Here is a 26,685-nt window from a genome sequence, read left to right as displayed (position 1 = left end):
ATGCCCCTCCCCCTCTCCCCCCCATCTTTCAGTCCTATCCATCTGCTCTCCAAACACACCTTAAGCCCTCCCTTGGGCAAGCTATTGCCCTCACCTATGTTGCCACGACCTTTCCTCTTTGCCTGTGTACATTTCAATAGAGCTTAAGGCTCATTCAAATTCCACATCCTCCAGGAAGCCTTCCATGGACCTTCCCACCCATATACCATCATCCTTCTCTGGCCTGTGTCAAGGCTTATGTTACCCACATCAACATCAGGCACTTCATCATGGTGGCCTTGCACTGTCACCACCATCCCCTGACAAGGCAGTCAGATCCGAACTCAGCTTGGACATTTATTAGCTGTGTGACCCTGGGCAAATGCGCTGAGTCTCTATTTCCTCTGAAGCTACCATTTATTAAGCTGTTACTTTATGTACCACCATGTGCAACAGCACAGGTTGCACACTGCACAAATCTGGGGGACATTATGTACACTGTATGCAATGGAGACTCTTAGTCCTCGCACATAGGATTTCTGTTGAGAAGTACCAGAGATAATACCTGTTTGTAAAGCTTACAGGATTTAGATTTGATGAGTGCTCACTTACTATGAATTCCTTTCCCTCACCCCTTATCTCATGGCCTCACCTATAAACCATCAGTAGTAGGCAGGGAGGAAACCTGAATATTTAGTCCCCTAACCACAATTGAGCAATGCCTATAACACAGGGTGATAAGTGCGGGCCCTGGGATTGCAAAGACCTAGATTTGTGTCCTCACGCTGTCCTTTATCAGTGTAATGGCAAGAAAGCTTCACTTTCCTCATCTGTAAATTAGAACAGCACCGCTATCTCAAGGGTCTGTCATATGACGCAGTCACTTAGTCTCTGCCCTAGCCACATACCGCTTATCGTGTCGTTTACCTGATTTTATTTTATTTATTTAAAAAAAATTTTTTTTAACGTTTATTTATTTTTGAGACAGAGAGAGACAGAGAGAGACAGAGAGAGACAGAGAGAGACAGAGCATGAATGGGGGAGGGTCAGAGAGAGAGGGAGACACAGGATCCGAAACAGGCTCCAGGCTCCGAGCTGTCAGCACAGAGCTGGACGCGGGGCTCGAACTCACGGACCACGACATCATGACCTGAGCCGAAGTCGGCCGCTTAACCGACTGAGCCACCCAGGTGCCCCTCATTTACCTGATTTTAAAAGTTGGTTCATTTTTTTAAAACTTACAAATGGACTCATGTCTATATCATGAGTTTGGCTGGTATGCTGGCATTTTTTTCCCCTGATGTCCCATAAGATAAATACAAAAATATTTTTTATATTATACCTACCAGCATACTACCCAAAATCATCTCGCATGCAGCCCTGTGACAAACACCGTTCTAAATGTTTTGCAGGTAATAACTCATTTAACCCTCACAACACTATGATGTAGGCGCTGCTCTTAGCTTCTATTGTATGGATGAGGAAATGGAAGCCTACAGAGGTTAAGTAACTCGCCCAAGGTAGCCCAGCTAGAAGGTGGTGGAACCAGGACTCAAACCCAAGCAGGTTGGCTCCAGAATCCATGATTTTTAAACTGTACAACCGAGTTTCATTGTTTACACCACCACCGTTCACCTGTTCTATAGTGCAAACAGTGGCTCCTGGATTTGTGCAGTGTGCAAGTTGTGCTACTGGACACGGCAGCCCTGAGACTCACAAAGCATAAAGAGCTCAATAAATGGTAGACACAATAACCAGTCATGTTACTGCTTTTCTTGTTGTTCGTGTAATTGTCATCGTGAACCATGACAGCAGGGTCTTCAGGGAGAGAGAAGGATATGACTTACCGATTACGCATCCCGTAACCCTGTGGTTGCACACCGGCTGAGACAGCCACCACCAGCCCTGGGAGCCCGTAGCCAAAGGCACAGAGGTACCACATCTTGATGTTGCGAGAGCTGAAGTAATTCATCACCTTCAGGTTCCTGACCATAAGAAAGAGCATCACAGCCTCCACCAGCATCCAGAAGAAGCAGGCGAGGAAAAGGTAGTGCAGGAAGCCTGCAATGATGGCACAGCCCATCTGGAGAAGAGAGGCACACCCACTCAGGACCCCCGCCCCCTCCAAGGAGCAGGTTCAGGTGACAGGGCGGGGGTGCTACTTTGATTGGAATTCCCAAGTACAGCCTACTCATTCATCCCTTTGGTAGGGTGGCCAATCATCCCTTTGGTAGGGTTTGCCCAGGACTGGTGTCTCCCAGGACATGGGACTTTTCAGTGTTAAAACCGGGAGAGTTTTGAGAACAGATAGCTGATCGCCCTACTTCAGAGGATGTTTGAAGATATTGAGTGTGGGGGTCAGCACACTATAGCCATCAGGCTGGCTGCCGGTTTTGTAAATAATGTTTCACTGGCACAAAGCCACATCCATTTCTGTATTTTCTATGGCAGTTTTCATGCTAAAACAGCAAAGTTGAGTGGCTGTGACAGAGACCCTAGGATCTGCAAAGCGAAAAATATTTATGCCTGCTTCTTTAAAACAGAAGAAGTTTACTCGCTCCGGGTCAAGTGATGGGAGGGACGTGTGGTACTAGCATTGAGTTCTCAAGGGGTCTGGGACGCTAAACATGTGACAGTAAACTGCACAAAGAATGATCACCCCAGCCAAAATGTCAATAGTGCTCCTTCTGGAAAAACCCTAAGAACCTACTATGTTTCTGGTATAGCTATAGGGAGTAAATTGGCCAAAGGTCTTGCTGTCATGGGGTTCACAGTCTACTGTGTGTGTGTTGAGGGGGGGAGGAATATACAGCAAGTAAATCAACAAATAATCAATATGGTTTCAAATAAAAGCTGGGAAAGAAAGCAAAATAGACTGATAAGGGACAGAGTTTCTCAGCTGTGGTATTGTTGACATTTGTAACACTATTGCCAGATTATTTTCTTTCATGGGGGCTGTTCTGTGGACTGTAGGGTGTTTGGAAGCATCCCTAGTCTCCACTGGATGTCAGTAGCACCCTCTCCCAGGGATAACAACCGATAATGTCTCTAGATATTGCTGAGTGTCCCCTAGGAGTAAGAATCATCCAAGGTAATAACCAGTTTAAAGAATAATAGGAGAGACCACCCCAATATATAACATGACCAGGGAAATGATTTTAAACTGACACCTATCACAAGAATGAGTAAACCAGGTAAAGAATTGGGGAACAAGTATTATCAAAAGAGGGTCTAGCACGTGCAAAGGTCCTGAGGTGGGACCTAGCATAGAGATTATTGGGTAGGATGAGCAGGGGCAGATATGGAGATGGTGGGGCTGGGCGAGGACACAGCCTGAGGGATGTGAGACCTGGTTGTCAGTCTTGTCTACACCGGTGAGGAAGAGAGTCTTGGCCAAGAAGAGGCATACGCAGAGGTGCAGGTGGAGGTAGGTGTTGTGGTTGTGAATGGCACGACACAGCAGGAAGGTGGCGATGGCCAAGATGAGACACACCAGGGAGATGATCAAACCCACGTGGCTAATGATGTGCAAGGGTAACTCCATCTGTCAGGAAGCAGATACATCATTCACAGAAGGGTCGACATCCCTCCAGGCAGAAAAAAAGAATTATCCAGACTCCTGACCAGGGCAGAAAGGGCTCGGGGACCTTTTCTCCTTCTGACACTCAGAGTGACCGAGATATTGCCCATCGTCATCCTTTGGCATCCATCAACACCCATTCCCACTCCTGTCCTGTGCCCCACCCCCTGTCACATAGGGCAGGATGTCTATAAACTACATTTCCCATAATGTCCTGGGGGTAGGGTCCTGAATGTTCTTTAGGTTTTCTAATGAGATTTATGCATGAAAATTTTGGAAGGCAGAATGGAGGCAGACACCAGCCTTCTAGACAGGAGCAAGCTATGGCTGGACTCCACATTCTAGCTGTCCCTTCTTCGATTGGGTGGAGGTGGGGTGATCCAACAGCAGCAATTTCTGACCTCTGGATTACAGCTGCAGAGGGCTGATCTTGAGGCTAAGCCACAAGTGGCAACCCCTGACTTCAACGCCTCCAACCCTCCCTGTGATTTTGTGGGCATCCTGTTCCCTATTTGAAATACCTAGAGTGATTACCATTTCCTGCACTGAACCAGGCCTGCCATACAGGCGTTCTGAGATGCCCCAATTTCTGTGAGTAGGCAGGGCAAGCCGGGTCCTTCCCCTGTGCCATTACGCATGACTCATTTAAAAATGTTGAGTTCCTTCTGTGTTAAAGATGTGCCAAAGCACACCATCTCCTGAGCTAGTCCCTATGACTTTGTTACTTTGTTACTTTGTTTTGTGGTGGTTAAGAGAACGGACTGTACTTTTGGCAGCTGCTAGCTGTTCCAGCTTGGAAAAGACACGTGGCTGCCCTGTGCCTCAGCTCCCTCATCTGTTAAGAGAGGATACCAATGAATACGCTAAGTGATACTAAATGAAAATACTTCAAGTGCTCACAGCTATGCAGGGAGCATACAAATGCCCTCTGTGTCCTCTCCCTCCACTGCGTCTGCCCACTCACCAAGGCTCACTTCACCCGTCCCCACCCTGACCTATCACCAGCTCTGACGGACACACTTCTGGATTCCTATAGCACAACTTCTCACACACCATTTACTTGGTTTTGTGGAAGGAGACTGTCCTGGGTTCAGGTCTCATCCCCAGCCACTTAGATTTCTGAGTAAGTGGGCTAAGGAACCTCAGCCTCCATCCTGTAAAATGGCCTGAAAACATTTAACTGAAAATAAAGGGTCCAACACAGGATAGGCTCTGTAAATGGGATCTGTCATTATTAACCTGTTCAGGGTCATTTCTCCTTTCATATGTGAATGTCATGGCTTCCCAGCCAAACTATGAATTCTCCAAGGGCAGAGGCATTGCACACCCTGCCTGTCCCCCATGACGCCGTCCCACAACACCCAAGGCCATGGGAGACACGCAACGGGTGTTCGTTCAATATTTTCCCCTTGGATTTGGAGAGCCAGAACAAAGAGAATCGGTACTGACCGTGAGCTCCCCAGAAGCCATGATGACGGCCAGGTTCATCATGTGATAACAGCTGCACGTAGTATACATCTCAGAAACTTCATGGATCTCACAGCCAGAGGGTATCCACCTGCCACCCTCCATATCTGTGTCCCAGGAAACACAGATAGGACTCTCAAACGTCTGCTTTGGCTGAAAACGTAAAGGCTCTGGTCAAACGGATTCAGTATGACCAACTTGAAGAGTCATCTCAAGATGACCCACAAGAAGATGCGGGTAGGTCTAGGAGGGAGTGGAGGGCGATGTAATATTTCAATGTGCGAGGATGGAGAGAAAGGTTGTGTATGCAAGAGATGCCTCTACAACCGAGTTGGTCATGGCCAAGGTAATAAAGTCCCTGTAAATGTTCCTGCATCAACATTCCTCAATCTGAGTCCAATCTTGCCCAGTGAGGAATGGGTGACTATAGGTACTGTATATAATATATGCTATGTAGGGGCTCCTGGGTGGCTCAGTTGGTGGAATTGAGGCTCAGGTCATGATCTCATGGTCTGTGAGTTCAAGCCCCGCGTCGGGCTCTGTGCTGACAGCTCGGAGCCTGGAGCCTGCTTCAGATTCTGTGTCTCCCTCTCTCTCTGCCCTCCCTTGTTCGTGCTCTGTCTTTGTCTCAAAAATAAATAAACATGAAAATTTTTTTAATATGTGCTATATATATTAAATATACTATATGCTACTTATATATACTATATACATATAATATATATATATGAGAGCCCACTCCTCTGGAGGTGGATTTGGGGGACGGGCTTGACTTGCTAGAAGGTTGATGCCTTCATGGGTCTTTATCAGAAAGGAAAGTTAAGCTCACTGTGGGGTGAAGTGTTCTCAGTAGGTAGATGGGGGTTTGACAGGGACCACTTCACAAACCTCGATGTTCTCCAGCGTGTAAATGACTGGGTTAGAGAACCCATCTTGCTTCTCCCCAGTCATGATGCCCTGCACAACGTGAGAATTCATCTTTAGCCTCCTCTGGGAATTGGCCAAGGGGTTCTGAGGGTCTTGGAAGAAACTCTCATCTAAAAACAACTCCATCCTCGAAAAGGAGACAAAAGCTACCCCGATGGTCCCTGTGATATTCCCTAAGTGCAAACAAAAAAAGAAAAAGGAAAAGGAATAATTTGCTCAGTAGTGATTATCAATGACCCAAAAAGTACACACATATACAGACTCTAATACCCCACGCACCTCCGGACCTCCACGGGCCTGCTCTGAGCATGGCAACATTTGCCTACATTTAAAATTAATACAGGGGCACAGCTGGTTAAGCATCCAACTTTGGCTCAGGTCATGGTCTCACTGTGCGTGGGTTCGAGTCCCATGTCAGGCTCTGTGCCGACAGCTCAGATTCTGTGTCTTCCTCTCTCTCTCTGCCCCTCCTCCACTCATTCTCTCCCCCCCCCACTCAAAAATGAATAAACATTAAAATTTTTAAAAACAAATATGAATTTATATCTTTAAGGGATAATCAAACTGAGCAGGGGGGTACAAGTCCCCTCCCACACTGATGGTCAGTCTCGTTCATCTGTTTGGTAAGCTTCCCCTCTCCATGTTGGTGGCCTTCAGGGATGTCCCAGGGCTGCTCCCTGAGCCCTGCACACCAGAGAGTGGGAAACAGCAGCCCATAGGCCAATCTGCTCATTGCCTGTTTCGTGTAAATGAAACTTACTGTAGCACAGCTACGTCCATTCATTTACACGTCGCGTACGAACATCTTTGTACTTTGAGAGTCTTTTGCCCTCCATGCCTGAAATAACTTACTAATCCACCCTCTATAGGACAAGCCTGCCGATCCCTGATACAGATCAGCACTGTCCGCTAGAATTATAACATGAACCACACAGGTAATTTAAAATTTTCAGGTAGCCAGATTTTACAAAAGTCAAAAACAGGTAAAATAAATTTTAATAATTAATTTTGCAACACATGCAAAATATCATCGTTTCAGCCTAGAATCCATATAAGAAGTATGCATGAGATTTTCTCCACCATTTTTTTGTACCAAGCCTTTGGATTCCGGTGTGTACTTTACCAGGTCATAAAGTATAGCCTGGCCACATTTCACGTGCTCAATCACAAAACATGGCTGGTGGCTGCCGTACCAGCCAGCCAAGGTCTTGGTCGTCCATTATTGGGAGTGTTTATGTATTTAATATCTGGCTCCCTGAGGGCAGGGGCCTTACCTCACTGGTCTTGGAACCCAAGAGTTGACTGGTAAATGTTTGCTAATCGGATACACCGCAGCCCCCCTCCCTGGTTCTCAGGAGCAGCTCTGTACCTATGGATTTAGATTCCTTGATTGTAGAGCACCGGATTTTCATCTCATTCCCTTTGGCTTTGAAGTGAAGGATCATGTTCTCTTCAGCACATTCTCCCTGGATGATCTTGCTTTCAATTTCTAAAAGGAGATAGGGAGACTTTGCCCGAGGTCCCCCAGAAAGTGGGTCCTAAATTCGGTTTCCTGCCCCACAAAGTTATACCTACCTAGTTGCAAAGAATAAAAAAGGCCAGTTCATCATGGGAAAGACCTCAAGCCCCGTGGTGAGTGAGTGATGGGAGGATGATAGCCGCAAACAAATGAGAGAAACCCAGGTGGGGCTGCAGGGGTGAGCTCTCACACCTTAGGGGGTGCCTCAGGGAAAGCTGGGGTTGAGGCCAACAGTGATGGAAGGCAACAGAGTCCGGACCCTCTGGCTGCTCTAAATGTAGACAAGTTTTCCAAAGCCAGAGGAAGTAGGAAGGGGCTGGACGAACCCAGCAGAGTGGACAAGGGCTCAGAGGCTGCATTTGCTTCTGCCACTCACCAGCTGTGCAAACACAACCAATGACTTAACCTCTCTGAGTCTCAGGTCTCTCACCTGTGACATGGCACTAATTGCAAGGGTCCCCAGGACAACAAAATAGGCAATGGAACTGGAGGTAGCCCTTTAAAATGTAAGCCAGGTAATCAGTGGCACAATCTCTGTTTCATTTACTAGATCTTTGTTTACTGTGGGGCTCAGATAGTTGTTGAATGAATCAATGACACACACCCTTACCTCAAGGCCAGGCACTCAGTAAATGGGAGATGCTGTTACTATCCTGGGACTTGCTTTTCTGTGAGCTCTGAGGTTTGAAACAGTTGGGGGAAGTAGTGTACGGGAAAGCCATGGGGCATAGCATTGCCCACGGCCCCCCTCAAAAGCAGCACCCAGATGTAACCTTGCCACCTTACCCAAGTGTTCCGTCTGAACAGTCTGAGTGACATTGGCTGAGGGTTTCAGGAAAGCTGCCAGGGTGCTGCTTTTCACACTCTCCAGTATGGCAGTGGCCAGGGCAGAGGTCTCCTCTTGGGAGAAGTTGGACCATGTGGATGTTTGTTCGAGCACAGAGGTAAGGCTCTCAGCCGCACTCTGCAAGGAAAGGTGTGTCTGTGCATGTGCACTCTCTTCCTCTTCCCCTGCCCCTGAGACAGCAGCTCTTTTCCCTCTCTCCCTTCTTCTCCCCCTTGTCTCCCTCTCCCTCCTTCTCTCCCTCTCCCTCTTGCTCTCCCCCCCTCTCCCCTCCTCCCCCTCTCCTTCTCTCTCTCCCCTTCTCAGCTCCCTCTCTCTCTCCTTCTCTCCTTCTTCCTCTCTCTCCCTCCCTCCCTCTGCCTCTCTCTCTCTCCCCTTCTCCTCCTTTCCCTCTCAAATTGGTGTAGCCTTTAAGTCAGCACCTGGAATAGCCCCGCTTATACCTAGCTCTGACCCAGAGGTTTCCCTTCCTGGAATTAGTCCTTCCAGAAATGCTTAAAAACTGTGCAAGGATCTTGTCCAGTGATGTTTATTTCAGTATGGTTTCTGACAACATGAAGTTGGAAAGTCTGAATGTCCAACAGATTGGCTAAATAAATGACTAAATCAAATCACAGAATAATACACAGCTATTAATAAAACAATGATCACACACACACACACACACACACACACACACACTAACAAGCAAAAAGGTCAGTGAGCTGTTGTTAAGTTAAGCAAATTACAGGATAACATAGATATTATCTCATTTCTCTTAAAAAACAAGTATTTTCATTAACATTTTTGTATTTATGATAGTAATATTTCTGGCACACAGAGATAAAAGTAAGACTTTCTTGTGAGCCAAGTATTAAGTACCTTATGTATGTTAACTTCATTTTAGAAAGAAATCTATGAAGTAGAAACTATGATTTCCATTTTTGTGTGGGGAAACAGAACACGTATAGGAGGTGGGAGAAGCAAGATTTGAACCTTTGTTATCTAGCAGCAGAGGCAGAATCCCTCTAGTAAGTGCTCACTAAATGGCTTCAGTGTGTGTGTGTGTGTGTGTGTGTGTGTGTGTGTGTGTGTTTTAGACATACATTCACAAAGTGAAAGGATATGGTTATACATTCAAATGTTAACATTGATTATGTCAGAGGAATAGAGTTAAAGAAATAGCAATAATAATATTGACATTAACGTCAATACAATTCCTTTTATTGATTATTGTCAATAAACTGGCTTGTGCAATGACTTTGACCCCAACAACAAAAAAATATGAAAAGGATTCACAGCCTAATAAATACGAGGAAGAAAGTAATGGACTCCGGTCACATGGGGAAGGAAATTAACTGAAATCTGAGTATGAATAACAATTTCTATTTACCCAAATTGGACAATAAAAACATGAAAAGAATTTCAGTAAAACATGGATGAGGGTATAACTTGAGATGTTTGTTCTGGAGAAACAGGACGTGACCATATGCCAGGTGAGTTTGGGGTCCATCCCCACCGACGTACAGAAAAGTATCAGGTAGAATCATCCTGGGAAAATGTGGTCTTCAATTCTACGGCTGAGGAAATCTTAAAACTCCCTTTGAGGGGGGCCCGGGTGGCTCAGTCAGTTAAGCTTAAGTGTCCAACTTCGGCTCAGGTCATGATCTCATGGTTCATGAGTTCAAGACCCACATCCGGCTCTGTGCTGACAGCTCATAGCCTGGAGCCTGCTTTGGATTCTGTGTCTCCCTCTCTCTCTGCCCCTCCCCTGCTCATGCTCTGTCTCTCAAAAATAAATAAATAAATAAATGTAAAAAAAAATTTTAAAAACCCTCCCTTCAAAATGCGAAATCTATTGTTGGCTGGGAAGGTGATTTCATTTCCTTGGGAAAGTAAAAAATTAGTAGGCAAACTAAAACTCCACAGGGTTATCACTTCTGTGCTTTATTTACAAAGTTTTTCCATCTTTGTCATACTCTGAGAAGGGGGTGTTGAAGGGGTTTGGAGCAGTTCCGTATGTTAGAGAAACTAACTGATTAACCACGAGAGTTCGCTGCCTAAAGCATTTAGATGTGAGATGAATATGTGTTTCATATGAACAATTTCAGAGAATGTGGCTGTTGATAAATGGTTTTGAACATTAAAAAATATGAATTATTATATTTATACATTTGGTTGATTGGATTTATAAATCCCTCAAGGGCATAATGACTTTGCTTCTTAGCTCTGTAAATATTCCTCATTAGGTATTCAAAATTTGGTGGGGGGGGGGATAAGAATATTCATAAACACAGTATAAAATGAGAGAATTTAACCTAGTTTGTCAGAAGGTTTGTTGCTTATGGAAATTCAGTCTGAAAACCTTATGAATGAATGCACACTTAATGGACAACTATATTATACCCAATAAATTAATTTTAAATCAATCAAATTGCAAAGGAAAGTATCATTCTTGTTTTTGTACAAAAGCAACTGAATTTTTAAATAAAACAACAGCCATAAGTCATAAGCCATAAGCAACATAAAATCTTAAGCATAAGCCATAAGCAACATAAAATCTTAAGAAAAAGCCATAAGCAACATAAAATCTTAATCATAAGCCATAAGCAACATAAAATCTTAAGAAAAACTAAAATCTTAAGAAAATCTTTTAAAGTCTATCATTGTAAGGACTGAGTAATCCCACCTCTAAGTATTTACCCCAGAGAAACAAAAAATCAGGGACACACACACACACAAACTGTACGTGAATGTTTATAGCAGAAAAAAACAAGAATTGAGACTACTGATCACAACCTTCATGAATCTCAAAGGCATTATGCTGAGTGAGAGAAGCCACATCCTGTGTGATTCCGTTTATATAACATTCTTGAAAAGACAAAACTCCAATGACAGAGAAGAGACAGGGATATACAGGAGTCGGTGGTGGAGAGAACATCTAACAATGTGGGGGAACCCCAAGAGAATGTTTCAGGAGGAAAAGGAACTGTTCTATATTCTGATTGTGGTGGTGGCTACCCAAATCCACTCAGCTGATAAGACTCATAAAACTGGGTGTCTCTGGGTGGCTCAGTTGGTTGAGTGTCCAACTCAGGGTTGTGGGATTAAGCCCTGCATCAGGCTCTGCACTAAGTGTGGAGCCTGCTGGAGATTCTCTCCCTCTCCCTCTGCCCCTCCCCCTGACAAGTAAAATGAAAATAAAAAAAACTCACTAGACAGAGAAGGGAATTTTATTGTATGGTAAATTTTCAAATTTACTGTGTGGTAAATTTTGAAACAGGTTTCAAATTCTGTAAAAATACAGAATTTATTAATTTTGTAATAAATTAAATGTTAATCCATTTAAAGAGGACTTTCTGTGCCCAAAGTGTCCCCCCCACCAAGATGTTTGAAGCTCAAAACACAATTATGAAGACTTTGCTGTTACCTTCAGAGAAACCACGGTGGTTTTGTTTTCACAGGCATTGTCCAGAACACTGAAGGTGGTATTCATTAGTGTACAGAAGGAACCCTGTGCCCCAGAAGAAGAACATGTGTGAGCACTGATCAATCCATCCCTCAGTGTGTAAAGTACAAATTGGCCATCTAGCCCACCATATGGGTGGTCTTAAACTCCCAAGTTTAAGAGCTGCTAGAAGCAGGCTTTAGAATTCTCAGGAAAATAGAAACTTGCCTTTTCAGCAGAACTGGGACCACAGTACCTTTCTCTTCTGTGAATAAAAGGAGCAAATGGAAAGAAACAGCAAAACTACTTTGTGGGGTCAAAGATGGGGGAAATGTGTGAGTAAACCCCAGTGGTCCAAAAGGAATATTATTCAGCCACAAAAAGGAGTGAAGCATTGGCAGCTGCTACAATGTGGACGAACCTTGAAAACATCGTGCTCAGTGAGGGAAGCCGCACACAAAACCCCACGTATTCTGTGATTACATTTATATGAAATATCCAGAATGCAGAAACTGATGGACACAGAGAGCAGATTACTGTTTGCCAAGACCTGGGCACAGGGGCAGCTGGAGAGCAATGTTGCTGGGGACAGGTTTCTTTTGAGGGGATAAAAATGTCTGAGAGACGGCAGTGGTGGCTGCACACCATTGTGAATATACTGAATGCCACTGACTTGTACACTTAAAAGTGGGTAGAATGGTCAATTTTTAGGTGTATTTCAATCACCTAAATTCTTCCAAAAAATAACATTGGTCCAAAGTGCATGGGAATTTTGGGGCACCTGAGTGGCTCAGTAGGTTAAGTGTCGACTTTGGCTCAGGTCATGATCTTGCGGTTTCTGGGTTCAAGCCCCACATCGGGCTCTATGCTGACAGCTCAGAGCCTGGAGCCTGCTTCGGATTCTGTGGCTCCCTCTCTTTCTGCCCCTCCCCTGCTCGTGCTCTCTCTCTCTCTCTCTCTCTGTGTCTCTCTCTCTTTCTCTGTCTCAAAAATAAATAAACATTAAAAAAATTTTTTTAAAGTGCAGGGAAATTTGAAAGCTAATTTATAAGCTCATATTGAAAATTGTCACGTCAATTACTGAAGATGCTCATGGAGGCTTTGACCACTGGAACAACTTCGTTAGAGAATCAGGATATCCAAATTCCTTTATGCCTGGCCCAGGGTTTGTGCATCTCCCCTCCCATATCACACAGACACAGCACCAGCACCTTCACTGGTAACGAGACTCCAACATCCCTTCTTCTATTTGGAACAGAATTCCCAAGTTTTAGATAGACAAATGCCCTCCCTTCTCAGCTTTCCTTGAAGGTAGGTGTAAGCAGAAGTGATATGGGGTTATACCCTTAAAGAGAAGAACTGTGCCTTTCACGTCACCTTCCCCCCTCCCCACCAGCTGGAATGCAGACGTGATGGCAGGGGCTGGAGCAGCCATCTTGGACCACAAAGTGGGAGGGCTGGTGTGCTGATGGCAGAGCACTTGCAGAACCATCATATCAACTCTCCACACTGACACCCAGATTGTTACAGAGAGAGAAGGAAACTGCTATACGATTTAGGCCACTGTTATTTTGGCCTTTGTGAAAGCTGCAAAACAACATCCTACTTGAGTGACTTCTAGGCTAGAAGCTCTTCTAGGAACCTCAAGAGCTAGGAAGCCTCAAAAATACTTACATATTCAGCCATCACTGCTTCTCCCACTTGGCATTGCTGGACCCACTCGTTGTTGGGTATCACATCTTCTTTACACTTGAAGGGAATCCCTAGGAAGGAAATGAAAGCTACCAAGTCAGAGCTCAACCACAGCAAGCTGTGATTAAAAGACAGGTCTGATTTCGTTATCCCCTGCCTAAAATCTATTCGTCACCATATTACATGACAGTGGAAATGAGCAAACCACAGCTACACGCAGAAACACCACGGACTCTGAGAAGCAGGATACTGAGTGAAAAGAGCAAGTCGGAAAAGACGACACAGAGCACGATGCTATCTTTATAGAGCTCCAAAGCAAACAAAACTAAACAAAGTATTGTTTAGGGATACGTACATGGAGGTCATTTTTTTTTTTTTTTTTTTAAGTAGGGGAATTACGACTACAAAGTTCCAAGGAGTCCTCTCTGGGGAGGAGTAGGGAAGATGAAATAGGGAAGGAATATGCTGAAAAACACACGAAATTGAGGAGATCCTAGCTCTCATGTTGACATACTATTATTGTATAATATTATACATATTATACTTCATTGCCTCCATATAAACTACCTCTATCTTTAATGTATCAAGTAATCTACAATTAAAAAAATTAAGCTGTTGGGGCGCCTGGGTGGCTCAATTGGTTGAGTGTCCAACTTCGGCTTGGGTCATGAACTCACGGTCTGTGAATTCGAGCCCGGCGTCGGGCTCTGTGCTGATGGCTCAGAGCCTGGAGCCTGCTTCCGATTCTGTGTCTCCCTCTCTTTCTGTCCCTTCCCCATTCATGCTCTGTCTCTCTCTGTCTCAAAAATAAATAAACGTTAAAAAAATAAAAAAAAAAAAGTAGGGGCGCCTGGGTGGCACAGTCGGTTAAGCGTCCGACTTCAGCCAGGTCACGATCTCGCGGTCCGTGAGTTCGAGCCCCGCGTCGGGCTCTGGGCTGATGGCTCGGAGCCTGGAGCCTGTTTCCGATTCTGTGTCTCCCTCTCTCTCTGCCCCTTCCCCGTTCATGCTCTGTCTCTCTCTGTCCCAAAAATAAAAATAAAAAACGTTGAAAAAAAAATTAAAAAAAAAAAAACATTAAAACATATTTTTTCAATAAAAAAATCAAGCTGTTTCCCATTGTTCTCAGCAAAAAAAGAAAAAGAAAAAAAAGAAAGAAAAGAAAGAAAACAAACAAACAAACAAACAGAAAACCCCCCAAACCTTCAAAATTCTTCACATGGCTCACCAGTTCCTGCAGGACCTGAACTCTGCCCACCTCCTTAGGTATACCTAATGCTTCAGGGCCTTTGCACATGCCACAACCTGGACCACTCAGATCTCCACTCATCATCTGGATAATTCCTACTCTTGCTTCAAGCTTCAGCTTAAATATCACTTGCCCACAGCATATTAAATATCTCATTACTCATTCCAAAGTACACTATGATTGTTCAATTGCCACACTGATTGTGGTTATTACGTGATTATGTGTGTGTGCTCTACATACATCATCACATTCAGGATTGAATTCTCAGGACCTAGTGCAGGGGCCTGTTTGACTAATTAATAGATGCCCCCCCAATAATTTATCGAATGAGTGAATCAATCTGTGAGTGAATGAATAAATGAGAAAGAGAGGATTGAGGATGAGGCAAAGGTAAAAGGAGGATCCAGAGGTTGGGTGGATGGAGGGGTTTACAACCAAACCAGGATGCAGATTCCACTGCTGAGAGGCACAAGGAGATAATTACTTTTGCAGTTGAAGTTGAAGGAGCCTTCTGGATTGGGACGAAAGCCCTCCATGCAGCTACAGCTGTAGGAGCCCGGGGCATTGGTGCAGACAGAACTGGGGCCACATGGTGATGGGTCCTGGGAGCACTCATCGATATCTGCAAAGGACTCAAGAGTGTCAAACAACCCAGAAGAACGAGGACATACTTCTTTCCAGGGAGAGCCAGCAACCCCTCTTCTCACCTCTGCATTCCACGTCTTCGCCTGTGAAGTTCAGCTGTCCATTGCTTGGTGCAAAGCCAGGAGAGCAGGTGAAGAAGTAGCTCCCAGGGGTGTTGGTGCATGTTGCGTTGGAAAGGCTGATGTAAAGGCACTCATCAATATCTATAGGGTTGAGAATGGGCATGAGGCAGAGCTGGCTAGAAATCCTGCAAAAGTTATGCTTACAAAGCATAGAGTTGTCACAAAAAAAAAAAAAAGGTGACCCAACCAGGGACAACATTTCCCAGAACCTTCTGCATCTAGGTTGGGGCCATGTGACTAGTTTTCACTTATGGAATGTGAGCAAGTACATTTGCCACTTCTGGGCTGAGGTGGTTACAAAGTGGGTGTGCCTTCTCCCTCTTTCCCCACCACTGGCTGAACCAGGGATTCCAAAGCCACAAGGCATATAAGGACCAACGGATGTAAGGAAATGGATCCCTATATCACCACGTGGAGAAAATCTGCCCACTGGCCAGGTGCATCTATATTGGATGGGTATGTAAGTCAGAAGTTGCTATTATATTTAGCTAGTGGTTCTCAACTGAGGGCAGTTTGCACCCCGACCCCCTCCAGGGGACATTGGGCAATGTCTGGAGACATCTTTGGTTGTCATGACTGGGCTGGGGGAGGGGGATGTACTACTATGATCTAGTGGGTAGAAACCAAAGATATTGCCAAATATCCTGCAGCGCACAGGACAGCCCTCCACCACAAAGAGCCATCTGGCCCAGAATGTCAATAGTGCCAACATTGAGGAGCCCTGGCCAGCTTACTGTGGCAATACGGGATTACCTCTCCTTCTGGGGATCTCTGAGGATCTATGGAATAGAATGTCCTGGGGAAAAAAATAATCAGGAAGGAGGTAAAGGCAAAACTTCTCATATTCCTATGTCAGTTCACAAAACAGGAGGGGTAAACAGGCAGCATCCACTAGTGGCTTGCACAGGTATATGGTTGTTGCACTGGGCGCTACCATGGAGCGCTGGAATGGGAGGTCCTTGTGGGATGAATGCAGACTAACTTGGAGGTCTCGAAGGACAGGAAAATGACCCACGGTTGGGAGGTATGGGGAAGTGATTCTCCTCCTGGTATCACAGAAACGTCTCTGACCAAGGAGCGGGCTTCTAGTTGCAGACTCACTTAAGCATCAGGTAGGTGAACTCTTGTCAGAAACGACGCAAACAGTGGGGCGTCTGGCTGGCTCAGCTGTAAGCATCCAACTCTTGATTTCAGGTCAGGTCATGATCTCACAGTTTGTGAGTTAGAGCCCCGCATGGGGCTCTACGCTGATAGTGCAGAGCCTGCTTGGGATTCCCTCTCTCCCTCTCTGCCCTTCCCCCACTCATGCTTGCTCTCTCTCTCTCTCTTTCTCTAAAATAAATAAACTTTAAATGAATGAATGAATGCTTCTTAAAAACAGCATAAATGGAATTTATATTTTGCAAATGGAACCGGACTAGGCATATGATTTTCAAAACTTTTTGGCTGAAGAAAGCTTTCACTTCCTGCAAAGTGAAACCTATTTAGGAGGTAAGACAAATAAGAGAGATGATAATCTGACCGAAACAGGGGCTCTGAAGAGATTCCGAAGAACCCACAGTGCTGTATTAATCTACCTCTAAGGTCCCTTTCAAATTTGCCTCACTATTGTTCTGCCTACAAGAATGTCAGTAGCTGGTGAACATCAAGGTGAAAAGAAATACAACATGTGTAATGACGAGAAGCGTGCATTTCCCCAGGGGGTTGAAGAATTATAAAATGTGCTCTGCAGTATGTTAGATCCTCCAAAGATGACCCCCACCAATTCTTTCATTTCCTGTGTGTACTTGTTGCTTGCCCAGCGATTTGGGGAGTCGATTTCCCCTTCATTTCCTGTTGGCTGGCCCCATGACTGTGACCAGGAAAACAGAACAGAAGGAACATTCTGGCACTTCCAAGCACACGCCTTACAAGAACCCACAGTTTCTGCTTTCTTCCTCTTGCAGCTTCCCTTCCTGCAAACCAGCTGCCATGTTCCCAGGAAGCCCAAGCAACCATGAGGAAGGGCCCCTGAGGGAAACCAAGGGGCCCAGCTGAGCTCCCACCCAGAGACCAGCACCAACTACAAGCCATGTAAGTGAGGCCATTTTGGACCTGCCAGCCATCCTATTGCCACCCCCCCCCCCCAAAACCATGCAGTCAACCCACAGAGTCATGAACAAGCAGAAAGGTGAAAAGAACCCAGGCAGGCAGGAGCAATGGTATTCCCCCAGGGTGTTGGTACACACTGAACTGAGGCCACAAAGAGTTGAGTTCCTGGCACATTCGTCCACATCTAAGCAGAAAACTAGACTGAGTCAAAAGGATAAAGGATGCTGAGGCCATGGCAATGCACAGCCCCATCCTGACTAAAGCCAGCGGGTCTCCCTGGCTCTGCTCGCACCCTCTTAAACACTGCTGAAAGGAAGTGCAAAGAGCCAGGATGTGACCCACACAAATCTTTTGATGAGGCTCTCCACACTTCGGGATAAAATCCAAACTCCTCTTTAGAACACATGAGACTCTGAGAGTTTGGACCCACCTAAGCTCACCTAACTCAACTTTCCTTGCTAACCCCTTAGTAATTCCTGATCCAGATTCACTGATTACCTGTAGGTCCAGGAAGTCTCACTGTTTGCTCCCTCAGCCTTGAACTCCCTGGCCCCCGTTCCTTGATAAGTCTCAATTCCTCCCCCTAAGAAATACTATGTTATCAGTAATAATAATAATGACTGAGAGGCATCCAAGTGGAGGGGTGCAAAGCATGGACAGCCTGGGCTCAAAGCTTGGCTCTGGCCCTATAGACTGTGCGTTACTGGGTGCTGTGGACTGAAATATGTGCCCCAGATTGATACGTTACATTCCCCACACGGTGAGATGGTATCTGGACAAAAGGCGTTCACAAGATGATTAAGTTGATGAGGTCTTAAGATGGGATTCGTGCCCTGGAGCATCTGGGTGGCTCAGTCAATTAAGCATACAACTCTTGGTTTCTGTTCAGGTCATGATCTCACAGCTGGTGAGTTCAAGCCCTGCATCTGGCTCTGTATAGTCAGTGTGGAGCCTGCTTGGGATTCTCTCTCTCTCACTCTCTCTCCCACTCTCTCTCTCTCACTCTCTTACTCTCTCTCTCCCTCTCTGCTCCTACTGTGAGCTCTCTCTTTCTCTCAAAAACAACTAAATAAACTTTAAAAAAGATGGGATTAGTACGCATAAAAAGAGGGAGATAAATCAGAACTCATGTCCATGACCCCAGAATGAAGTCACTCATCTGGAAGCAAGGAGGACAGCCCTCTCCAGAACCCAGCTGTGGTCTCAGACTTCCAGCCTCCACAATGGAGGGAAAATAGATCTCAATGTTGAAACCACCCTGTCTGCAGTGTTTTGTTCTGGTGGCCCTGGGCTGACAATGCATTGGGCAAGAGAGTTCACCTCTGTGTGTCTCAGTGCCCTCATCTGTCAGACAAGGATAATAATAGTTCTTCCCCCATAGGGTTGTTTGGAGCATTGAATAAGGTGTCATCTGTGAAGGACTGAGAGCAGAGTCTGGAGAATCACAAGTATGAGGTAAGTACTTGTTAGCGAAAATAAAAAATTAACTGCTAATATGTTGAGTTTTTGTGACAGACACTGAGGAAGATCCCTTACATGCACCTGCTCGAGGAATGCTCACGGCAGCCCTGTGAGGTGCACACTAACATTACTTCCATTTTTCTGATGAGGAAACTGAGGCGTTACAATTGTGCAGAGTCACACAGCCTGTGAAAGGCACACCAGGATTTAAAATCAGGTTCAGTCTGGTTCTGGACTTCTTAGATGACAGCTTCCCAGGTGGTCTTGAGTCAGAGTCTGGAAATTTGGACTCAAGTCAATGATGGCCAGTTCAGATCCTGACTCCCCTACTTCCTAGCTATTTGACCATGGAAGAGTTGTTTTACCACAATGGAGGCTCAGGTTCCTCATCTATGAAATGGGCATAAAACACCACTAATACCATCAGGTTGTTGGGCAGACAATGAGTACATGTCCGGAAGAGCTTAGCACCTTGGCTGGGATCCTGCCTCCAGACCTTTGTATCTGCGGTTCCCTCCTCCTGGAACACCCTTCCCCAGATACCCAATATCTCACTCCCTCATATCCTTCATGTCTTTTCTCAAATATCAACTTTTCAGTGTGGCCTTTCCTTTCCACTCTCTCTACTAAAAGTTGACCCCTACTCCCAATGCTGCCTATGCACCTTTCCTGCCTTATTTATCTTTATTTCTTTCAGATACTCCTGGCACACATATGGCCATGCCTTTATTTTGCTCTCTATCTCCCTTAATCCTAGATGATGAGTACTAGGAGAACAAATCGTTTTGCCTATGTTATTTGGTGCTGTATCCACCAGCTCTAGAAGAGTGCCTGGCATATAGTAGGTGCTCAGGAAGTATTTGTTGAATGAGTGCATGAGTGAATGGATGAGCAATTTTTGGCATCAGCTTAGCAGATGAGGTCCTTGAGCTCAGCCCAGACATCCTGACCCCTCACCCACCACTGTTGTCTTTGCATGCAGACTTGGACCAGGTTCCCTAACAAACCCTTCCCACCGACCTTCACATATGTCTCCTGGGCCCTGCAAGCTCATGTTTCCACTGCTGGATTCAAATCCTAGGTTGCAGACACAAGAGTAGCTTCCAGGACTGTTGTGACAAGTTGCGTGCTCCGGGCAAGTTGCGGGGTCAGCACATTCATCCACGTCTGGTCAGTGGAGATGAAAACCCAAGACAAAGCAGATGAAGACATGAGAATAGGAGACTGCAAACAGAGATTCACTGTGCATGTTGTCCCCTTACTCCTCATCTCCCTTACACTGAGGCTTGGCCACGAGAATAAATTCTGACCCAAAATATATAAGTGGAGGGTGGTGAATAGCTCCAAGACAGATGAACATAGAATGGCTGTGCTCCTTTACTCCTCCCTGCACCCACACCATGGGATGCAGATGGTGCGGTGCAGTGTGACTTTGCCACTCCTCCTCTATGATGGGAGCTTGTTTCCCCACACCTCGAATCCAGCTTGAATCTGGCCTATGACTTTCACTGGCCAAAAGAACACAGCAGAAATGATGTCGTGCCAGTTCCAAGTCTTAGATTTCTAGAGACTTATTTGCTTCTGCTCATTCTTTTAGCCCCTTGCTTCTGCCGCATGAACAAGCCCTAGACTCACCTAATGAAGAAGGAGAGACAAGGTGGAAGAGAGATGGATCATCCCACAGGAGCCCCCGACACGTGAGGCAGCCCAGCCGAGATGAGCAAGCTGACTCACAGCTGACCACAGACACACGAACAAGCCCAGTACAGACGCAAGCAAGTGAACAGCAGAGCCCAACCTGAATTTCCAATGCACAGAACACAAACCACGTATACGGTGCTTGTCTCTAGCCACTGACTTTCAGGGTGATCTGTTTTTCAGCAATAGCTACTGCTACAAATGTATCAGAAAAATCAGAGAGGACCTCAAATATCTCTGACTCCAAGCCCAGGGGATGTGATAAGGGCTGGATCACTCCATGCCTTGCTTGATGGTGTCACCTTCCTTACCAACGAGCATGGAGAACAATAGTTCTCAACCAGATGCAGGGAGATGGAGCCCTTGCTTCTTGTGAGAAAATTCTGGCTGCAGTTTGGAAGGATGGATTCGAGGGGACAAGAATGGAGGAAGGACAAGCCCAGGGAGGACATGGCTAAACTAATGATGAAGCCCGAACCAAGCATGAGGAAGAATGGAGAGATTCAAGACGTATTTAGCAGGTAAATTCCCCAAGCTATGATGACTGATTTAGTATGTAAGGCATGGGGTAGGGGTTGAGGGTAACCCTGAGGTCTTGAACCAAAAACATGATAGGAAATAGTTCTGAATTTTGAGTTTGAGCTCACCCTATCACGCAGTTTCTCTGTCCCAGAACTAAAGACATCTGGGACCAGATTATTTTTGGTTGTAGGGAAGCTGTTCTGTGCATTGTAAGGTGTTTAGCAGCATCTGTGGCCTCTACTCACTAGACAAGAGGAGCCCATCGCCACCACCAGTTGTGACAATCAAAAATGTTTCCGGGAATTTCCAGCATCCCCCTTGAAAGTTATTGCTCATGGGACACAGCACCCCCCCACCTCCCCCGCCATTGCTCTCAAGTATTGCCTGACCCACTGCTGCACTCAGAGTAGACCCTTGACTGGAGTTCCAATCCTGGCTCTTGTACTTAATAGCTGCATATTTTGGGGGAAGTTACTTCAATGGTCTGAGCCTTAATTTTCTCACCCCCAAAATGAAGAATATAGTCTCTAACCTCACAGGACCATCAAGTGAGGTGGTTGTTAATTAATTGAGTACCTACATAAAGAAAAGCAGGTCCTCTATACCTTCACAGATCGAGTTGTGAGAGATGAATCCAACCTGGCAGCTGCAATTGTAGCTTCCCAAGGAGTTGATACACTCAGCATGCTCTGGGCAGACCCCATCGGAGAGGCATTCATCGATGTCTGAGGAGCAGTGGAGGAGAGTGAGCAGACCAAAGATTGTGTGGCTAAGGTGAGAGACACTGCCCACTAGTGGTCACTGTCCACCCAAGACCCATGCCTGATGGCATTACCTGTGCATGAGAAATGACCCAGCTTTTCCGGGGTCCAGTCATTTCCAGTGGGAGAAGAGAAACCAGGCAAGCAGCTGCACTTGTATCTCCCCTGAAGGTTTTTGCAGGCTGAGTTGGCACCACATGGTTGGGGGCTTTGAGAACATTCATCTATATCTGGACACAGAAAGAGTTGGAGTCACTAATTTGCTTCATCTTGTGTAGCAGATTGTATTTTCAAAGATGGTGGAAACAACATCTTCCATGCCATATGGCCTTCATTCTATGTGAACTTGTACTCCTTCCAGCAAGCAGTGCCGTCTACATTCCCTTCTCGTGAACCTGAGCATGCCGGGACTCTGAGAGTGGTGGCACTATGTCATAAAGATACTTCGCACCCCTTCCGTAGTCTCTCGAGATGCACGTTCCTGGAACTTAGCTGCCATATGTGAGGAAGCCCAACCAGCCATGAAAAAGCAGTTCACATGGAGAAGAACCAACACCTCCAGGCTGAATCCCTGGTGCAGCAATCAGCCCATGGCCAACAGCAGCTTGCCAGCATTGTGTGTATGCTCTCTTTCATGTGGGTCTCTAGGGGTGCCTTGTTGGCTCAGTCACTTAAGTGTCTTCATTTAATTTCAGTTCTGGTCATGATCTCACATTTGTGAGATCAAGCCCCACCTTGGGCTCTTTCTGGGTGTGGAGTCTGCTTGGGATTCTCGCTCTCAAGAGTGGAGTTCAGATGGTGGAGTAGTATGGGGACCCTGAGCCTGTCTTGTCCCTGAAACACAGCTAGTTCAGCATCGAACCATTTGAACACCTAGGAAATTGATCTGAGGATTAACATGAAAATCTGCACAATTTGAGCAAGAGAACCTGAAAGGAATATGGTGTGGAGAGCTGCATTGGGGGTGAGAAAAGCCAAGGTTGTGCGGAGGGTAGGGAGATGATTTTATAGACAGAGGATAGAGAAAGAAAGAGAAAAGGGGAGTTTCGCACATTAGAGTCATGCAAGAAAAGCACTCCCCCTGAAAGTAGCTGGAGAGAATGTGAGAAAGAATGAAACCACTCACAGTGGACTGGATAAGAAATCTGTTCCTCAAAACCATTGATGGGAAAAAGGCAGAGGGTTGCAGTACTTCCAGTTTTCTATAAACAGTCTAGTGCAGAAACTGATGTTTCAGTGCTCAGTGCCTGGTGGTGCTCCAGGAGGAAGCAAAGTAAATCCCTGAGAGAAGGCATCATGGTCTGAGGGACCTGTGTGCCATATGGGGAGAAGCAGTTTCCCTGGTTGGAGTGTGTATGGTAGTGGCAATCAGCCTCCCGTGGGCAAACGTCCCAGCGGGTCCCAGAGAGCTGCCATGTTTACTGATATTGGGCCAAAGAGAACAGCTGATTGCAGCAAAACCTGGCGCCAGTTGTGTGTTGTGATTTACCATAAACTCTGAGCCTCTGTCACTTTGCTACCATGCACACATTTTCTGGGACAAGTTGATACCTGGCCATTGCTCTGCAAGACCTTCCCCCATAAAATCAGCACAGGTCCAAGACCTGGGGTCTCTGAGTTGTGGGGTTTTGAAAACCAGACCCATTGGAGATAAGGAGGGAGGTGCCACCTGGCAGGCAGACAGCTTGGGCATGTACAGGGTAGAGGTGGGGAGTGGACAGAGGCCTGAGACAAAGGAAGTTGTGCTTGATCACATATCTGTGATGGTGCAAAATTCCCACGCCAGAGACAAGAGAGCAGGGTGAAGCCATTTTCACCTCTAGCACACTCACACTGATTCAGTCCAGTGAGCCAGGCAGTGCCACCAAGTGAAAAATGGAACTGTTACACGGACCATTACCCACCTGCGCCCTCCAGGCATATCCCCTAGAAGGCCAGTACAAATCCTTTCCACCCACTTACTCTACACAGTACGGTGTGCTTCAAAGTTCTAGTTCTAAGGGAAACCGGATCTAGCTTCACTTGGGTTTCATTTTGTTTCCTTGTTTATCTGTTTTTTTCTCTGCTTCTGTTTTACTTTATGTTATTTTCTTTTATCATTCTTTACGTTGTCTTTCTTGAATACAGGAAGAGCAAATTTTTTTATTCTATTCTATTCTACTTTACTCTATTTTATTATTTAAATTTAAACAAAATTTTAACTTCTTTTTCCTTTTCTATCAAGATTCTCTCAAAAAGCAGATCAGAACATACTTAGAATCTAGCTTCCTTTATTTGATTTTTTCTTTTGTTTTTAATTTTCAAATTTTTATTCTTTATTTTATTACCTTTTTCTTCCTCCAAAATGACAAGATGGAGGAATTTACCCCAAAAGATAGAAGAAAGGACACGCAGGGATTTAATCAACACGGACATAAGTAAGAAATCTGAGTTAGAATTTAAAACCACGATTTAGCTAGGGTTGAAGAAAGCATAGAAGACACCAGAGAATCCCTTTCTGCAGAGATAAAATAACTAATATCTAGTCAGTTCAAAATGAAAAATGCTGTAACTGAGATGCAATTTCAAATGGATGCTATGATGGTGAGGATGGATGAAGCAGAACAGTGAATCAGGGATACAGAAGATAAAATTATGGAAACTCATGAAACAAAAAAAAAGAGGGAAACAGAGGAGGATCCAGAGTGGTGGAACAGCATGCAAGTTTTTTGTGTCTCACATCCATGAAATACAGCCAGATCAACACTAAACCACCCTGCACACCTAGAAATCTTACTTGAGGATTAACACAACAATCTGCACAACCTGGACCACACAACTCAATGATTGCTGACTGGGGAGAAAAGAGTTCTGATACTAGAGACTGGGTACCTGGGTGATGCCATTTTCACCCCTGCTGTGCATGCGCATACACACCTACAAGCACCACAACAATCCACACCAGTAAGCTAAGCAGCGCCACCTAGTGGAGAACAGAGCCATTACACCAAGCCCCACCCAAATGGGTCAACCTCACTCTTTAAGAACCACAAGTCTCTCCACCTGCTTAGTTTACAAACTAAAAAGTGCTTCGTAGTTTGACTTCTAGGGGAAAACGATGTAATTTCAATCGTATTACAGTCTGTTTGCTGGCCCATCTATTCAATTTTCTTTTCTTTTTGTCTTTTTCTTGAATATAGGAAGAGAAAAAAATTTCTTTTTATTTTCAATTTTATTAAAAATATTTTTCTTTAATTTTGTCTACTATATTTTTTAGTTTTGTATAAATTTTTCAAATTCTATTTTACTTTTATCATTTCATTTTATTCTATTTCATTGTTTTCATTTTCTCAAATTTTCAAACGTTTCCCTTTTTTTCTTTTTCCCTTTTTTCTCTCTAATCTATCAAGCCCCTTTCAATACCCAGACCACAAACACAACTAGATCTTGCATCATTTATTTGATTTTTATGTATGCGTGTGTGTTGTTTTTAATTTGTTTTAATTTAATTTTTTTAATTTTAAATTTTGTTTACCTCATTAATTTCTTTCTATCTTCAAAATGACAATGAAGGAATTCACCCCAACAGAAAGAGCAGGAAGAAATGACAGCCAGGGACTTAACCAACGCAGATACAAGCAAGATGTCAGAACAAGAATTTAGAATCACGATAATAATACTAGCTGGAGTCGAAAATAGATTAGAATTCCTTTCTGTGGAGATAAAAGAAGTAAATCTACTCAGGAAAAATTAAAAAATGCTATAACTGAGCTGCAATCTCCAATGCATGCCACGGCAGCAGGGATGGATGAAGCAGAGCAGCAAACCAGCAATATAGAGAGAAACTTATGGAGAATAATGAAGCAGAAAAAGAGAGAGAGACTAAGGCAAAAGGGTACAATTTAAGAATTAGAGAAATCAGTGACTCACTAAAAAGGAACAACATCAGAATCATAGGGGTCCCAGAAGATGAGGAGAGAGAAACTTGGGTAGAAGAGTTTATGTGAACAAATCATAGAAGAAAACTTTCCTAACCTGGGAAAGACACAGACATCAAAATTCAGGAAGCACAGAGGACTCCAATTAGATTCAACAAAAACCAACCATCAACAAGGTATATCATAGTCAAATTCACAAAACACTCAGGCAAGGAAAGAATCATGAAAGCAGCAAGGGACAAAAAGTCCTTAACCTACAAGGGAAGACAGATCAGGTTTGTAGCAGACCTATCCACAGAAACTTGGCAGGCCAGAAGGGAGCGGCAGGATATATTCAGTGTGCTGAATCAGAGAAATATGCAGCCAAGAATTCTTTATCCAGGAAGGCTGGCATTCAAATAGAAGGAGAGGTAAAAAGTTTCCCAGACAAACAAAAATTAAAAGAGTTCATGATCACTAAACTAGCCCTGCACGAAATTTGAAGGGGGACTCTCTGAGGGGAGAAAAGGTAGAAAAAATAATATCAATGAATGAATGAATGAATGAATGAATAAATAAATAAATAAATAGAACCAAAAGCAACAATGACTAGAAAGGGCCAGAGAACACCACCAAACACTCCACCTCTACGAGAAACATAATGGCAATAAATTCATATCTTTCAGGAATCACTCTAAACGTCAATGGACTAAATGCTCCAATCAAAAGACAATGGGTAACAGAATGGATAAAAAAACAAGATACATATATATATATATATATATATATATATATATATATATAT

General features: G+C 44.7%; 1 protein-coding gene across 6 annotated transcripts in view; it reads right to left on the bottom strand.

The window, feature by feature from the left end:
* Window positions 1-26,685, bottom strand: part of ADGRE1 (adhesion G protein-coupled receptor E1) — a 71,521-nt gene that overhangs the window by 7,501 nt on the left and 37,335 nt on the right. For 5 of the 6 annotated variants that reach the window (XM_049639765.1, XM_049639768.1, XM_049639766.1 and 2 more), the window contains 13 exons: window positions 22,059-22,214; window positions 21,829-21,948; window positions 20,024-20,170; window positions 15,392-15,532; window positions 15,169-15,306; window positions 13,418-13,506; window positions 11,726-11,809; window positions 8,259-8,436; window positions 7,323-7,442; window positions 5,915-6,126; window positions 5,009-5,179; window positions 3,329-3,523; window positions 1,827-2,062 (listed from right to left, as the gene is read on the bottom strand). In XM_049639765.1, the coding sequence (XP_049495722.1) occupies window positions 1,827-2,062; window positions 3,329-3,523; window positions 5,009-5,179; window positions 5,915-6,126; window positions 7,323-7,442; window positions 8,259-8,436; window positions 11,726-11,809; window positions 13,418-13,506; window positions 15,169-15,306; window positions 15,392-15,532; window positions 20,024-20,170; window positions 21,829-21,948; window positions 22,059-22,214 (1,987 nt within the window). The remainder of the gene's footprint in view (window positions 1-1,826; window positions 2,063-3,328; window positions 3,524-5,008; window positions 5,180-5,914; window positions 6,127-7,322; window positions 7,443-8,258; window positions 8,437-11,725; window positions 11,810-13,417; window positions 13,507-15,168; window positions 15,307-15,391; window positions 15,533-20,023; window positions 20,171-21,828; window positions 21,949-22,058; window positions 22,215-26,685) is intronic. The other variant, XM_049639769.1, reaches the window with a different exon arrangement.

Source organism: Panthera uncia, chromosome A2, assembly GCF_023721935.1.
Source record: "Panthera uncia isolate 11264 chromosome A2, Puncia_PCG_1.0, whole genome shotgun sequence".
In the NCBI taxonomy this organism is placed as follows: Eukaryota; Metazoa; Chordata; class Mammalia; order Carnivora; family Felidae; genus Panthera; species Panthera uncia.
The sequence above is the reverse complement of the archived record's forward strand: the minus strand, read 5'-3'. Positions and strand labels throughout refer to the sequence as shown.